General features: G+C 41.4%; 1 protein-coding gene across 3 annotated transcripts in view; it reads right to left on the bottom strand.

The window, feature by feature from the left end:
- Positions 1–9510: 9510 nt before the first annotated feature.
- plekha1b (pleckstrin homology domain containing, family A (phosphoinositide binding specific) member 1b) overlaps positions 9511–15115 on the bottom strand; it is a 23190-nt gene continuing 17585 nt past the window's right edge. For all 3 annotated transcript variants that reach the window (XM_034309259.2, XM_034309260.2, XM_034309258.2), the window contains one exon: positions 9511–11888. In XM_034309259.2, coding sequence (XP_034165150.2) covers positions 11675–11888 — 214 coding nt within the window. In that variant the 3' untranslated portion in view covers positions 9511–11674. The remainder of the gene's footprint in view (positions 11889–15115) is intronic.

Genomic DNA, 15115 nt, shown 5'->3' with positions numbered 1-15115 from the left:
AGCTGGCTGCACTTTTAAAGCCAGCATGCCTCGCACGCAACAACAAAAACAAGCACGGGGATTGGGCAAAACCCAGTGACGTCACATGCAAGGGCGGGGCGTGGACCAGGAGTAAATAGGAGAGTCCCCGCCCTCTATCCAGAAATAAGGATGAGCGACTGTGGTGCTATTTGTACAGTTTTAAAATCCATCAAACACAGAATAGACATGAGCTATTTCTGACATCACAGTGCTGCTGAATCCTGCACTCTGATTGGTCGTCAGGTGTTGATTAATTCTCTAGAGCAGCAGCTCTGACAGTAGTGCACTCGCTCTAAGTAACAGCTCATTCACAGGGACGTGCACAGCAGACTGATAATAAAAAAGTGAAAAATAATGGTTGATGTTTTGTGAGGAGACGTTTATTTATGTAACATGTATGGAAGGAGTCTCCAGTGCCAGCGCTTTGTAACAGTCAGAGGTAAAGCTGGAAGCTGAAGCTGAACCCTTCACTGTGAGATGTTTGTGAGAAAGGTGCAGTTATTTTATAACGCAGTCAGAAAACCAGAGTGCAGATCTCATGAGCTCAGTTTATGGACTGAAACTTCAGTCATCCTCCCTTCAGGGCGTAGGCTGCGAGTCAGGGCTGCCGAGCGAGTGGAGAAGTGAAAGACGTGTATCGAACAACAAACTACGCCGATGGTCATTTCAGCGCACGTCATGGTGCTGGAATGTTACAGCGAAGTGATCAGAGCCATGTGTTGTGTGCAGGCCATCATGGATTAATGCAAGAACACGACGTCACGCCCTCACTTCAACCTCTTACACATCGATTTCTTACCCGTGCACACGCTGACGATCGCTCCACAGGCGACTGATGGACTTCCACAGATGTGAAGAATACAGAAAGGTGATGAAGGAAAGAAAAAACTGTGGAGGAATTTATTTATTTTTGCTTGCGTGCTTTGATACGTTTCTATCCTGATGGGCGTGGTCTCTTCCAGGATGACTCCGCCTCCATCCACAGGGCACGAGGGATCACTGAATAGTTTGAAAAGGACACACACACACACTGCTAACACACACTCTACATCTCAACACAACTGAACGCCTGAGTGACTGAGGGAAGATCTTTTAGAAGAGCGGTTCTCCATCGCTCCAGTACAGCTCTGCAGACGTGGAGAATCGGTGCCGAGGCACGTTGAAGCTGTTCCGGCGGCTCCTCAACACCTTCCTAACACACTTTCTGTTGGCTTTTCATTCCGTATGCGTTCTCAGACTACACAACATTAACACCTACACCTCAGGGCAATAACACAGCCTGCACAAATGTCATAGCATTATTTGGCTTTTGGATTTTGTAGCTTGTATTTCACACAAATAAGTAAATTTATATTAAAATGAGTTTCCCCTGATAACCAGAAAGAGACTCGCACGGCATGATGCGCTCAAAATATTCAGTAATCAAGCTTGAGAAACAATTAATGTAAGACTTATCTACAATAGGCTCAATAGGCAATGGGTAAACAAACAAACAAATAAATAATTAATTTGTAAATAACATATAAATAATGAAAAAAATAAACTGACGAAATAAATAACTAAAAAAATAATTAATAACGAATGAATAAAGAAATGAATAAATAAAAAACAAATGCTATATAAAAAGATTGGAAGGATTGATGGATGGACGATGTACAGATGGATGGAAGGGATTGGATGAATAATACATGGATGGATGGATGGATGGATGGATAGGTGGAAGGTTTTGATGGATGGATAGATGAATGATTTGGATAGATGATGCATGGATGGATGAATGGATTGATGGAAGGTTTTGATGGATGGATTGGATGGAAGATGTATGTATGGAGGGAAGGTTTTGGCAGATAGATGGATAGGATTGGATGAATAATACGTGGATGGATGGATGGAAGGATTGGATGGATAGATGGAAGGTTTTGGTAGATGGAATGATGGAAGGGATTGGAATGATTGGATGGATAGATGGAAGGTTTTGGTAGATGGAATGATGGAAGGGATTGGAATGATTGGATGGATAGATGGAAGGTTTTGGTAGATGGAATGATGGAAGGGATTGGAACGATTGGATGGATAGATGAATGGTTTGGATGGATGATGCATGGATTAATGGAAGGTATTGTTAGATGGATGGATGGATGGAATCACAACACTTCTGGAATGCTTTAACCTTAAACAACACGTGAACTTTCCCACCCATTCTCCTGGTCACACACTTGATCTGATCTGTTCACCTGGGCTACACAATGTTTTAAAGCTTGCTATTTCTGACCATAAGCTCACTGACTTCAGTTTCACTATTCTCCTACAAAAATCAAAACAAAAACCCGCTCATATCTTATCGTAATCTGAAAGGGATTGACCCAATATCTTTCTCTTCCCCTATTCTTGACTCTGTTGAACTTTCTTGCCAAGCTGAGATCTTGTTCAGCTATAACTTTGTCATTTCTCAAGCTTTGGAAGAACATGCCCCCCTAAGACAAGGCTGGTTCCCTCCTCTCACACCTCTCCCTGGTTCACTCCTCAGCTTTGGAACATTAAAAAGATTGGGCAATGCCTTGAGCGTCTCTATAGGAAAACTGGCCTAGCCGTACATTCTCCAGCTTATACTCAGCACCTGCTTAGATACAGGACTGCTCTAAATAGCACCCGGTCAGCTTATTTCTCCACTATCATCAGCAATTCCAGCTGCAAGCCTGCACGGTGTACTGTGTACAAACTCACCCAGCCACCGTCACTTAATATCTCTGGCAGTGATGCTCTCTGCCATTCTTTTCTTCACTTCTTCCATGATAAAATTGTGTCTCTCTACTCACAACTTTCCACCTACACCTCTGGAACTCTCATCAATGAACCTCCTCTCATTACCCCTTCCCACATTCTCTCCAGTTTCACTCCTACTTGCCCATCCTCTATTGTAGAACTTGTCCTGAAATCGAATCCGTCATCCTGCCAGCTTGACTCAGCTCCTACCTCTCTTTTCAGAACATGTCTCTCCGTTAGTTCTGTTCCTATTTCCCACCTGATAAATATGTCCCTTGCTTCTGCAGGACTTAAAAACTGCAGCAGTCACACCAATTCTTAAAAAAACCTGGTTTAGACCCAGTTGAACTGTCTAACTCCAGACCTATAGCTAAAGAGTTGTTGCTAGTCAGTTGCAGTCATACCTTTCTTCCAATAATCTCTACGAACCCTTTCAATCAGGTTTCCATCCTGTCCACAGCACTGACTCTGGGGCCCTTACTAGTACCACTCTTCTGGATCTTAGCTCTGCTTTTGACACCATTTCTCACTCCATACTCCTAGCTTTCAGCCACTGGTATCTCTGGCACTGCTCTCTCTTGACATCATCTCACAGACAGTATTTCATATATATATATATATATATATATATATATATATATATATATATATATATATATATATATATGCACAAACACAAATCCTCCACTGCCCCCTTATGCAAGGTGTTCCTCAGGGTTCTGTCCTTGGCCCATTGCTTTTTATTGTCTATATGCTGCCCCTCGCTCATATCATTCTGCATCATGGTCTTTGCTATCACTGCTATGCCGATGACACACAGATCTACCTTACCACTAGCGCTCACCCATTCCCTTCACAGTCCTTAGCTGCCTGTATTACTGACATAAAACAATGGATGAATTGCAATTTTCTAAAATTAAACTCTTCCAAAACTGAAGTAATGCTTATTGGTCCCCATACCATTAAAGGCCATAACCAGATTGTAATATATTCAAGTGCAGTACAAAATCCTTCTTCTGACCTTTAAAGCTCTCCATAGCCTGGTCCCTGCTTATCTATCTGAGCTCCTTCATCCCTACACCCAAGCTCAGGTCCTCTGATACAGCCCTACTCATTGTACCACATTTCCGCTTCTCCATCATGGGTGGCAGATCATTTGCCATCATGGCTCCAAAACTTTGGAATTCACTCCCTCAGAACCTCTTGTTCAGAAATGTTATTTCTATCTCGACTTTCAAATCACAGCTTAAACCACATTTATTTCTTCAGTGCTTTGGCTCTTTTCCTAACAGTAGAAATATTTATACCATTGCTTTTCTTTGTTCTTCTCCTATGTCTATTAGTTTGGAATGTAAAGTGTCCTTAAGCTGTGGAAAGGCACTATGTAAATAAAACTTATTATTATTATTATTATGGATAGATGGCTAGATGGATGAATGGCTGGATGGATGGATGGATGTTCTCGAGCTCCACCTTCACCCTGACCAGCATAAAGCGCTTCCTGAAGATCTACGAATAAAACAAATTAGAAATCTTCTGTTACTTTGGCTGAATGAAGATATTTATACAACCAAATCTCGTCTTTAAGATTACTCCCATGCACGACTCTGGAAAGAGACATGAATTATTGAACAGAAAATGAAAAGTTGGTCAATAAAATATTTATCGCAGCGATAAAAGTAATAAAAGCGGCCTCGCAGGCATCATTCAATCAGGGAAATATTGTGTGAAGATGATGAAAATGTGTATCACACACACACACACACAGTGTGGCTTGTTTATTCCTATGAGTGATCGTGGTGTCAGAGTATTTGACGTTGTAGTTCATTACAGCCCTTTTCTCCATCTCATCTCGCTTTACGATTTGAGTGAGGAAAAACTGGACTCGGGTCAAACGCAGAGCAGCTTTCCCAGAAAACCACCACCCCCAACTTTCTGAACCAGTGGCCAGGACATCTGAGTCACCGTCCTCCCTCGTGTCCTCTTCTGCCAAAATGCAAAGGGTTTTGAATAAAAACAAATGTAGCGGACAGAAATAACGTGCAGTACTCTTATACAATACATATACGAGCATGTACTGGTTTTGGTGTACATGCTGGTTTGGGGATACAAAGATATAAAAGGCCTGTGATATTCACACAGATCTGCAGTTCATCAAACCCTGAGACGCCTTATCACGTTTTCATGTGCCAGTGATGGAACCAGAGGAGCTTCGACTACAGTTACTGTATTACTGAGAGCAAACAGCGCTTTTAATCACTGTCTAATTCTATCATTTACACACTTCACTGTAAGACTATTTAATCTTTCTGGGTCAAATTTCTTGGCATTGTGGCAAGTACGGCAAGAGTTCAGAACACCTTCGTAACTGTTAATCATTCCAGATTCATATATGTCAATTGGCTCCTCTGCCATTTTCCTTGGAGGAGAAGAAAGAAGAGTGCACTTTTGTAGTATTTATGACTCGTAGCAGCGACTCTGATGTTACAATGTGGAGCTCCTACACAAAATACGTAAAAATCGAAAGTACTGTGGACTGACGTAGTTGACTGTCCTCCACAACAGCCTTGGAATTGATCTATACCAATCCTTTAGGTCTGCCTTGCTTTCTCTGAATTCTATGAATTGATTAACGTTCCCCTTGTGTCTCTAGCACGGCTTGACCTGACCCACCATCTCTAAAAGGAGATGAAAGGAACTTCCCCTGACTACCCGGGTCACGGGCTGTCTTCAAACCTAGACTACCTAAACACTTACATGAGCACTTGTACTCCTCATGCTAACTCCTCTCTAACAGAGTTGTATTCCTTTATTCACCTTCACTAAGTGCTTTATTCTGGTCAGGGTCCTGGTGGATCCGTATCCTATCCCGGGAATTCTGGACACAAGGTAGGGGACACACTCTGGATGGGACGCATTTGCATTGCAGATATGTTTATAATGGAGACTCTAAGGACGTCTGTTAAATGCTTTAAACGTAAAACGCACTTCACTGAAGAAGGGAACTCTTTCTGTTGTTCTTGAGCGAAGTTCTGACATGATGTTTGTTGTGTAAGGTGCTGAGATGCCCCTGTGGTGAAACGCTGCGTAAGTTGCGGAGCAGCTGTTCTCTGGCAGAGAAAAACCACACTGCGACTATTCCAGGAATCAAAGGAAAACTCAATTCCAGACCCATATGGAGTTAATTAAACAATTAACTCTGCTTGAGCCTGCTGGCTTGTCAGTGGTGGAACTGTCATACTACCATCCACCAGCAGGATGCACCAGAGCTCCAGGAGAGACAGACGCAGGATCCGGGAAGCTGTTAGGAAGGATCATATCATGTGCACTTGAGCATAGTTAACCAGGGTCAAATAGTTCCCCAGTGCTAGTGCTTGAGTAATTTATTTATTACTAGTGTTGGATTTCCGAATCTTTTCAGTGAGTCATATCATGTGACTCACCAATAAGACTTGATTCTTTTGGCTTCCAAAATGCTAACTGACATTTTTCTCGAAAATATTTTAACAAGTGATTATTCTTTTTAATAGATTAAATAGTTTCATGAAATCGTACTCTACCTTTTAATAAACAAACAAAAAAATATAAAATCTATTTAAATAATTAAAAAACTGCTCATGTATGCGAGCTGACTCAAAAAGCCGACTCGTGCGTGAATGACGTCACTAGGTATCATGTCTGTCTCTGCATCTATCATATATCAAACTCTATATGGACTTGTTTACAGTGATGATCCTTTGGCCTCTGCTTTTGGATTGTTTTGTGAAATTGTGAAATTTCCTTATTGTTGACTTTCCCTAACAAAAGTCTAACAACCTTCCTCTTTAGATAATATCCAGGATGAGACCTTAGTACCAATTTATTTGTATTATTTATGCACTTAGATTTGAAATATGTCTTTCTGTCACAATCCTAGCATTAGTCTTATGAATTATTACAGGTGTTCTAGATATTAGATATTAGATAGATATATCTAGGTTATTTCAAATAATCCGGGCTTATCTAGTTAGCCTGCTGCAAGGAATACCCTGCTGGTGTATTACATCCCTTTGATGAAGCACGGTGATGGCAGCATCACACTGTGGGGACGTTTATTTTCAGAGAAACTGTCAAGATCAAGATCAAGTAACATAAGAAGTAACGTTTTTGTTGTTTGCAGATGACAATGTTTTATTTTTTTGCCACTAACTGAACCAGCACACATCGCTGCTGAGTGTAGATGAAAATCACCACCTCCAGGTTCAGGTGAGAGGAGAGACCTTACCCCTGGTGGAGAAGTTTAAGTATGTTAGGATCTTATTAACGAGTGATGAATAAAGAGTGTGTCTCATTTTTCAGACAAAGCTCTTTGTTCATAGGACAATCTACGTTCCTGTCATCACCTATGGTTTCGAGCTGTGACCGAAAGACTAAGGTCATGAGTCCGGGAGGTGGAAATGAGGTTCCTCCGCAGGGTTGATGTGTGAAATTCTCCGTGATAAGGTGAGAAAAGCCACTCCTGCAAATGTCTCCTCCTCCAAACTGAGAAGAACCAGTTGTGGTGGATCAGGCATCTTACAAGGACGCCTGCTGATCAGCTAGCAGTAGAGCTCTACCAGGCTTCCAGTGACCTAATTAATAATGTGTGTAATATAGGGTACATAGGGACCCATGGCTCATAATGAACCAGATTTTAGGAGTGTGTATCTGCTGTATATTGAGCACTAGGTTACACAAATGACCCAAATTTTTAGCAGTGAGTGGATCCATACATGGTGAACACTTATCACTTGACATTAAGAAAAACCTGGAAGGCTTATATTTTTTTAAAATTTCTCTAGCCAAGGCAGCAGCTAATTAAACATGCTCAGTATTAAACACCTTTATAGTTAGCATACTTTATGAGAAAATGGTTAGAAAATGTCTTCTTGAGCTAATAGCTGTAGGTCACTTCACTTCAGTCGAGCTGGAAGTGCAGTCAGCTATTCCTCACTCAGTTTTCTGGTTTTAGGATACGATAGGATAAAAATGGGATCAAAATGTATACAAATATATTTTGGTTGATTAAAACATTTTTAAATTTCAGCACCTTTAAAATGCTGCTGATTTGTCAGTCATCATGTCGTCCTCCTTTACCGTCACACACTGTCACTGATTTTAAAAATCTCCTAGTGATCCGTATTAGCAGTACATCAGGAACTAGCGCTGATCTGTAACTGCTCAGTGATCTCTGATACACGTCCGGCTCGTTCAAGATTAATCTCAGCCTCTAAATAAATCTGAAATGATGAAAAACAAGCAGCTTCAGTTTGAGGAGTCTTCAGACTCGACACCGAGCGTCATGAAGAGCTGATCTTAGGTCACAGCGCTGCAGGATATGTCCAGCCCTACATTCACTCTCAGCTGTGCTGAATAGCACATGAAGCCCTTGTGGTCTCTTTTGCCCAGAATCCATGCAGACTGGCATTGGAGTGGAACTTCAAAGTTTTCAGAAATAGACTTATTTGAAGTTCAGCAGTTGAAGTTGTTTAACTACAGGCCAGTGTTCTGAGCCCAGGAACATGGCTCACTTATGAAAAACAAGTTCTCTGGTCTTGTGAGATAGTCCTCACTGCAGAACCCCAAGTCCAGGGATGGAGCTAGATCAGGTTCAACTTCTCCTAAAAGCCGAACCCCCAATCCACGAGACATGGAACAACATGGAACAAACACACACATTTGTCCAGCTCTGGGTTCAACTCCGGCCAGGACTGCAGTTGGTTCTGCAGCTGGTTCTGCAGCGAGGGGTACTCGAGTCTTGTCGATAGGGTGTGTGTACTGGTAAACAGGACTGATGATCAGCAGAGGGCAGCATGTGCAAACCATAACATTCTGTGATAGTAAAATTACCCATGAGGACTGGCTTCATACTTCAATTCCAAAGGCAGTAAAACACAAGCACACAAAATGGGCGCAATGTAGACGCAGGTCAGCTAAGACCAAGCTAAAGGCATTGTGCTTTAGAAATCACTCGAGTTTACTGAAGGTGCTGTTCAGTTTCATACTCTGGAAGGCTAGATTCTTGACTGTGCTGAGGTACAAAATTTGTTTTCAAGTTTAGTTAATATATTTCTTGTCTACCAAAAATACTAATAGTGGCAGGAGACGCTTTAGAGTGGCAGCTTCAGTGGTACTGTTCATGTAGAAGCTTTACGAGTGGCAGCTTCAGTGGCAGTAGATACTTTGGGAGTGGCAGCTTCTGTGGCAGTAGATACTTTGGGAGTGGCAGCTTCAGTGGCAGTAGATACTTTGGGAGTGGCAGCTTCTGTGGCAGTAGATATTTTCCGGGTGGCAGCTTCAGTGGCAGTAGATATTTTCCGGGTGGCAGCAGGTACTTTGGGAGTGGCAGCTTCAGTGGCAGTAGATACTTTGGGTGTGGCAGCTTCAGTGGCAGTAGATACTTTGGGTGTGGCAGCTTCAGTGGCAGTAGATACTTTCCGAGTGGCAGTTTCAGTGGCAGTAGATACTTTCCGAGTGGCGGCTTCAGTGGCAGTAGATATTTTCCGAGTGGCAGCTTCAGTGGCAGTAGATACTTTGGGAGTGGCAGCTTCAGTGGCAGTAGATACTTTGGGAGTGGCAGCTTCAGTGGCAGTAGATACTTTGGGAGTGGCAGCTTCTGTGGCAGTAGAAGCTTTGGGAGTGGCAGCTTAAAGAAATTGTCATATAAAAATACTAGAGGCAGACAAAACACAAAAATCTCTGCAACACTTAAAATTGGTCAGTTTTAATTTTCAAACTCTTTCACATAATAAATAAATGCACACGATTTACAAATGTCAGGTACACAAGTCGAGAAATGAAAATTAGCTTGTCGTCATAAGGAAAGTATGCAGGCACTTAAGACGGCTTGTAACAGCGGACTTGTGCAATGCAGTTTACGGGTGAACAAGTTGACACATGACTACGACGCAGGGCGACAGACGTGCCGTCCCACGAGTCGCGTTTCCACGATACAACATCAGGTAAAATTTTTTACAAGAATAATCCTCACAGAACAACAAAACGAAGTTAGAATGTTGGTACTGGGCAAGTTGGAGAGGTTATTAAATGAATACGCCATCGAAACAATGACTAACATTAGTGTGGAGTTAGTGTGGTTTCATTCACAATATGCTAAGCAGAATATAGTAGCTTTTCATTGTTAGCATTAAATTTTAGGGTAAGTAGTCCATCATTTCGTAACATCAGGAGCACTCATCGTCAGCACAAGGAAAAAGTGCTTCTTACAGTTTGCTCTCCAACATTCCTCGACATTCCAGACCTGCCAACCCCCGTACTTCAACAAATCACTTGTCTAAGAAACTGGATTTTGCGGGAACCACCAGTGCTTTTTGTCCCCCCGTCGTGGTGGTTACTGTATTTAACTAACGTTAATTATTTACGTGTCTAATGTTAGCTGAATCGAACACACTTATAGATTTTATTTCACATTAATGAACTCAAAACAAAGCGGATCTTTCAAGCGGGAAAATCGAGTCGAGCCGACAACACCTTACTAATGTGAGATGAGGGAAGGGGGCGGGGCTTCCGGGGAGTTACGTCAGTTAATATCGGAGAGTTCAAAATGCTTACGCAACCGTCAATCATTCTAGATTCATATGTCGATTGGCTCATCATCTCAGCTGCTTTTTTATTGGAGAAAAAAAGTGTGACGTGAGTGATAACTCTTAGCAGCGTATTCCGATGTTAGAATGTGGTGCTCCTACGCAAAATGTCTGAAGGTTGGCAGGTCTGAAATTCTTTTAAGAAAATATCCCTAATAACCACCGTGGAACGTCCGTATTCTCAGAACTTTACATTTTCACAATAAGCACTGTGATACTTCACAGTGAAGACACGATGACGTTCCCCAGCACCCTAAACAAGTGTGTCGCATGGTTGTGTATACAGGAAGCAGATGTGTATCCAACAGACTTTGGTGCTTTTGGTCAACCACCAACAAAACGTGAAAACAAAAATGTTTGCCTTTTGATTTTCTGACAAGTTCTGCTCTAGAATAAACTCTATAGTTAAAGTCAGTGTGTGTATATAGATCTTCAAATATAATAACGATTATGTCTTCTCCAAAATTATTTTCTCTTATAGGTAGTGGTATTATCTCGTTAAGCTTTGGTTCTCTCAGAAATGAAAAGCCCTCACACACAACTTTCTAAAACATTTAAAAAAAAAAAAAAAAAAAAAAAAAAAAAAAAAAAAAAAAAAAACAGGATTAAAATGATTTAAACAAAGCACGAAATAGTGCTCCATTCAGTTCAACAGAAGGAAGTTCAATACACTGATTTAGGATAAAACATCATGACAGGAGAAAACCAAATTGTACCCCATGAGAAAGAAGGTGAAGAGGGAAAAAGAAGGATAAATCATTTAATTAATTCCAAATTCCTCAGGTTAAGTCTAATTCTTCAGTTCTGAAAAGGTTTCATTCGGACTGGCAATGAGTTTGTGCTCAAAAGGAAAACCAAAAAGTTCCCAACTCTCAGTTCAATCGCAGGCAAGCTGGCGGTTTGCCACAGTCTTCGAGTGGAGGCTTAACTATCCGCTCTCGAAAGGGGAACTAATCACAGAATCCCATAATCCTCAGGGGCAAATCCACCGTGTTGTGCTAGGTCCTCTCCAGTCGGTCACAGTTCTGATTGCTTTACTTTGTCCACTTTGTACTGCGCATCCAGACCTGTGGTCACTTTGGCAATACTGACCAATCTGTGCCGTGTTTCGTCTCAATGTGGGCGTGTCCATGTTGATTTTAGTTGCTGTTTCTCCACCGTAGGTCTTTACACCTCTGTGATTTGCAGATCGTCAGAGTCATTAACAGCAGGTGGGCAAATCTCTGCGCTGCTCCTCCGTTCCCAGGGCGATATCGTGTCGCTACTGCTTACTTGAAAAAAAGGCGGGGAGCCTCCTGGAGTGACAGTCGGGTGCGTGGGCTGCCCCGCAGGAGGCCGCTGAGGTCCGGCTCGTCCCACGCCATGCTGATGGCCCGCGGGGAAGTGGCATTCTGGGAAGTGGAGTTCGGTGGAGATGGGTGAGCGAGGGACTGGGGGGCCTTGTTCACTGCAGTAAAAGCTGGAGGGGGATTCCCGGCGCTCCTGTAGAAGAGTGAGAGCAGAAGGGGAATTAATTCACAAAAAAAAACAGTTAGTAAATGAGAAAACACACGGTACCATTTCTATAGTGTGCTCAGGCATGGTAGTAGAGGCTAGCTTCAGTGGTAATAGCAGCAGAAGCTTTGAGAGGGGCAGCAGAAGCTTAAGAGGCCTTTAGTAGTAGTTGGAGCTTTAAGAGTGGCAGCTTCGGTGCTAGTTAAAGCTTTAGGAATGGCAGCTACAGTGGTACAGGCAGCAGAAGCTTAAGGAGTGGCAGCTTCAGTGGTAGAAGCAGTAGAACCGCTGGAAGTGGCAACTGCAGTGCTAGTGGCAGCAGAAAGTTTGAGAATGGCAGCTTCAGTGCTAGTGGCAGCAGAAGCTTTGGGAGTGGCAGCTTCAGTGCTAGTGGCAGCAGAACTTGAGGAGAGGATCCTCTGGTGGTAGTTATAGCTTTAGGAGTGGCAGCTTCAGCGGTAGTTGAAGCTTTGGGAATGGAAGATTCAGTAGCAGTGCTAGTTGAAGCTTTGCTAGTGGCAGCTTCAGTGGCATTGGAAGCTTTAGCTACTACAACAGTGATATGCAGCAAATCTTATAATAATAATAATAATAATAATAATAATGATAAGCACTCAGATCGTTAGCAGCATGAAGAACAGTGGCAGCGGCGGCAGCCCTGAAAGTAGCAGCCTGGAATTTTACTCTTTGAAAGGTAACCACCAGAAATCACAGATAAATAGAGGAGAGATTAGCTAAAATCAGCCTTTCAGACATGTGGTGGGAGTGAGCCATGAGGGTACACCACACATGCAGCTAAAGGAAAAAGAAATATTTAGCACAAAGCCATTAAGGGTTACAGCAGATGTTAAAGGATTAGCATTGCCGGAACCAGACGTTATCAATCACACGTACAGTTCTGAAACCTAAACCACAAACTATTCAATATGCAGCGTGAGCAGGAGCGTTTGCTTGGGATGGATGATGACAAAAGCTGAGGATCACAAGGAGAGAAATGAAGATGAGAATTCAAGCCTTGGGGGCTCGCTTGCTTGGCTGGGATGCTTCATGACATTTATGCAGATCAAACATGCAGTTTTCCAGGTCACAATTAACCTTTAAACACTTCTAAACACTCACTTGACACAGCAGAAACAACAGAATGATTTCGGATCAAGATAGTGAGAGCACGTACTTGATGTTAGCAGGCAGTCTCTCATATCTGCAGAAATCTGAGCGCTGGGGAATCCACGCGCTCAAATAAAGATATTTGGACGTGGTATTGGACATGCCTGTGCACATCCTGGCTACAGGCAGGAAAGGAGCGACTGGCAAACTCTAATACACACCCATGTGTGTGTGTAAATCACTACACTACGTAGCATAGGGTGCACAACAAGCGCTCGTGATTAAGCGACCACACAATGTTTATATTCGTCAAATGCTGATCATTTCATTTTTCTACATCAGTGCAAAACAAACACTAGTCTGTCCTTGGACCAAAACAGACACGGCTTAAAAGATAAGACCAATTCCCTAGCATAAAAACGCAAAAAACTAACATATACACGAGTAAAGCAACCAGTAATCTTCAAACAGCTGTGCTTCCAAATGACTAAATACGAAATAAAACAAATATACTGACTACACTATTCCGTCAATAAAATAGTCAAACTCTTTACAAGCTCATTGATTTAAAAAAAATAGATAAATAATTAAATAAAGATGCTTCCACTTTACTACTAGAAAATGTAGTTAAATGAATATCCACTAAAACATGAAATATTCAGGCACAGTTTTAACCAAATGTAAAGTCAGTGTAAGAGGAACAAACTTTTTTTTTTTTTAAATCTATTTTTTTAATTACATCATGGGAAGCATAACTTCCCTTTCATTTCTGGAATAGAGGTTAAAAAAGAAAGGAAAAAAAAAAACAACCCTCAGCTGCTTTCTATGACGTCTGGACCTATAATGATCTATATGTATATATGTGATCTATAAATTCATTCATTTATGAAAATCCGTTGCACTTTATAGCAACGTCTATTGCGTATTATGAACTGTTAATATATAAAGCATTATAAATAGTGTATATAACACGTTCCTAATGTCAGTGAAACTCAGCGGTGCTGCGTGATGCATGTAGAGCGATCGTTCCCTCATCCTTAGTCACTGCCTGGTCAGGGTCACGGTATTTTAAATAAGGCTACTAGTTTATTTATATTTTGGAAAATAGAACCAAGTAATTTCGTTAGAAAATACCACGGGCCGTTACAAACGCTGAACAATAAACAATGAATAATACACTTTTCAGACTGAAAGTTTACTTTGCTATTAGCGTTATAACGTGTTACACACACACACACACACACACACACACACACTACTTATAACGCATTATGATAACGATTCCTAATACATGTAAGACACAGCTATAATGTGTAAGGCATTTTCATAAACACTGATACTGTGTGTTGTGCCTTATGCGTGTATATATAAAGTGATAAATGTTCCTTTATACATACAAGGCAATTTAAAACGGATGTAAATTGTATTCAGTTAGTCCAGGAAAACATTTGGGTCTGTGTACGTTGCGTTCATGTTTTTCGTTTTGAAATGAAAATGGTTAAAAAAATCAAAACAAAAAAAACATTTTATTAGGGGTCAAGCACCAAAGGTGTGTAGGCACCCTATTGGAATTGTATGCTTTCTTCTTCTTCTTCTTATTATTATTATTACTAAACTTCTCACGTATATTTAGCAACATGACCTCGACTAAAGAAAGATTTGACACGGGAGTGCTACTGAAAACAGGAAGTGAGGTAATATCTCAGCAACGGCTTGACGTTTTCTCTTCACATTTAATATCTTCTCCTGCTGATGATCAACAGTTTCTTAACTTCCTTCATCACTAAGGGGTGGGGACGGAAAGTGCCTGGCCCCCTTAATCGCTGCTTGTAGCTATAGTTTTATTTTTGCTGGTAGACTAAAATAGGAAATTAATTCAAAGTATTTGTAAAAAAAAAAAAAAAAAAATTAAATTTTGACTCGTTTGTAAGTATTTCTACTTGATTCACAACACAATGCCTAGAAATCAAATATTCTTGAATCCAAATATATAAAAAAAAAAACCCGCCACTGTAGGCTGTAGGTCACGTTAGCGTGAACGGAGTCGAGCTGGAAGTGCAGTCGTCCTGCTCTATCGTCACACACTCTTACTGATTTTAAAGAGCTCG

The sequence above is a fragment of the Pangasianodon hypophthalmus genome, chromosome 12, assembly GCF_027358585.1.
Source record: "Pangasianodon hypophthalmus isolate fPanHyp1 chromosome 12, fPanHyp1.pri, whole genome shotgun sequence".
Lineage (NCBI taxonomy): Eukaryota > Metazoa > Chordata > Actinopteri > Siluriformes > Pangasiidae > Pangasianodon > Pangasianodon hypophthalmus.
Note: the sequence above shows the minus strand (reverse complement) of the source record. Positions and strands in the feature narration are given on the sequence as shown.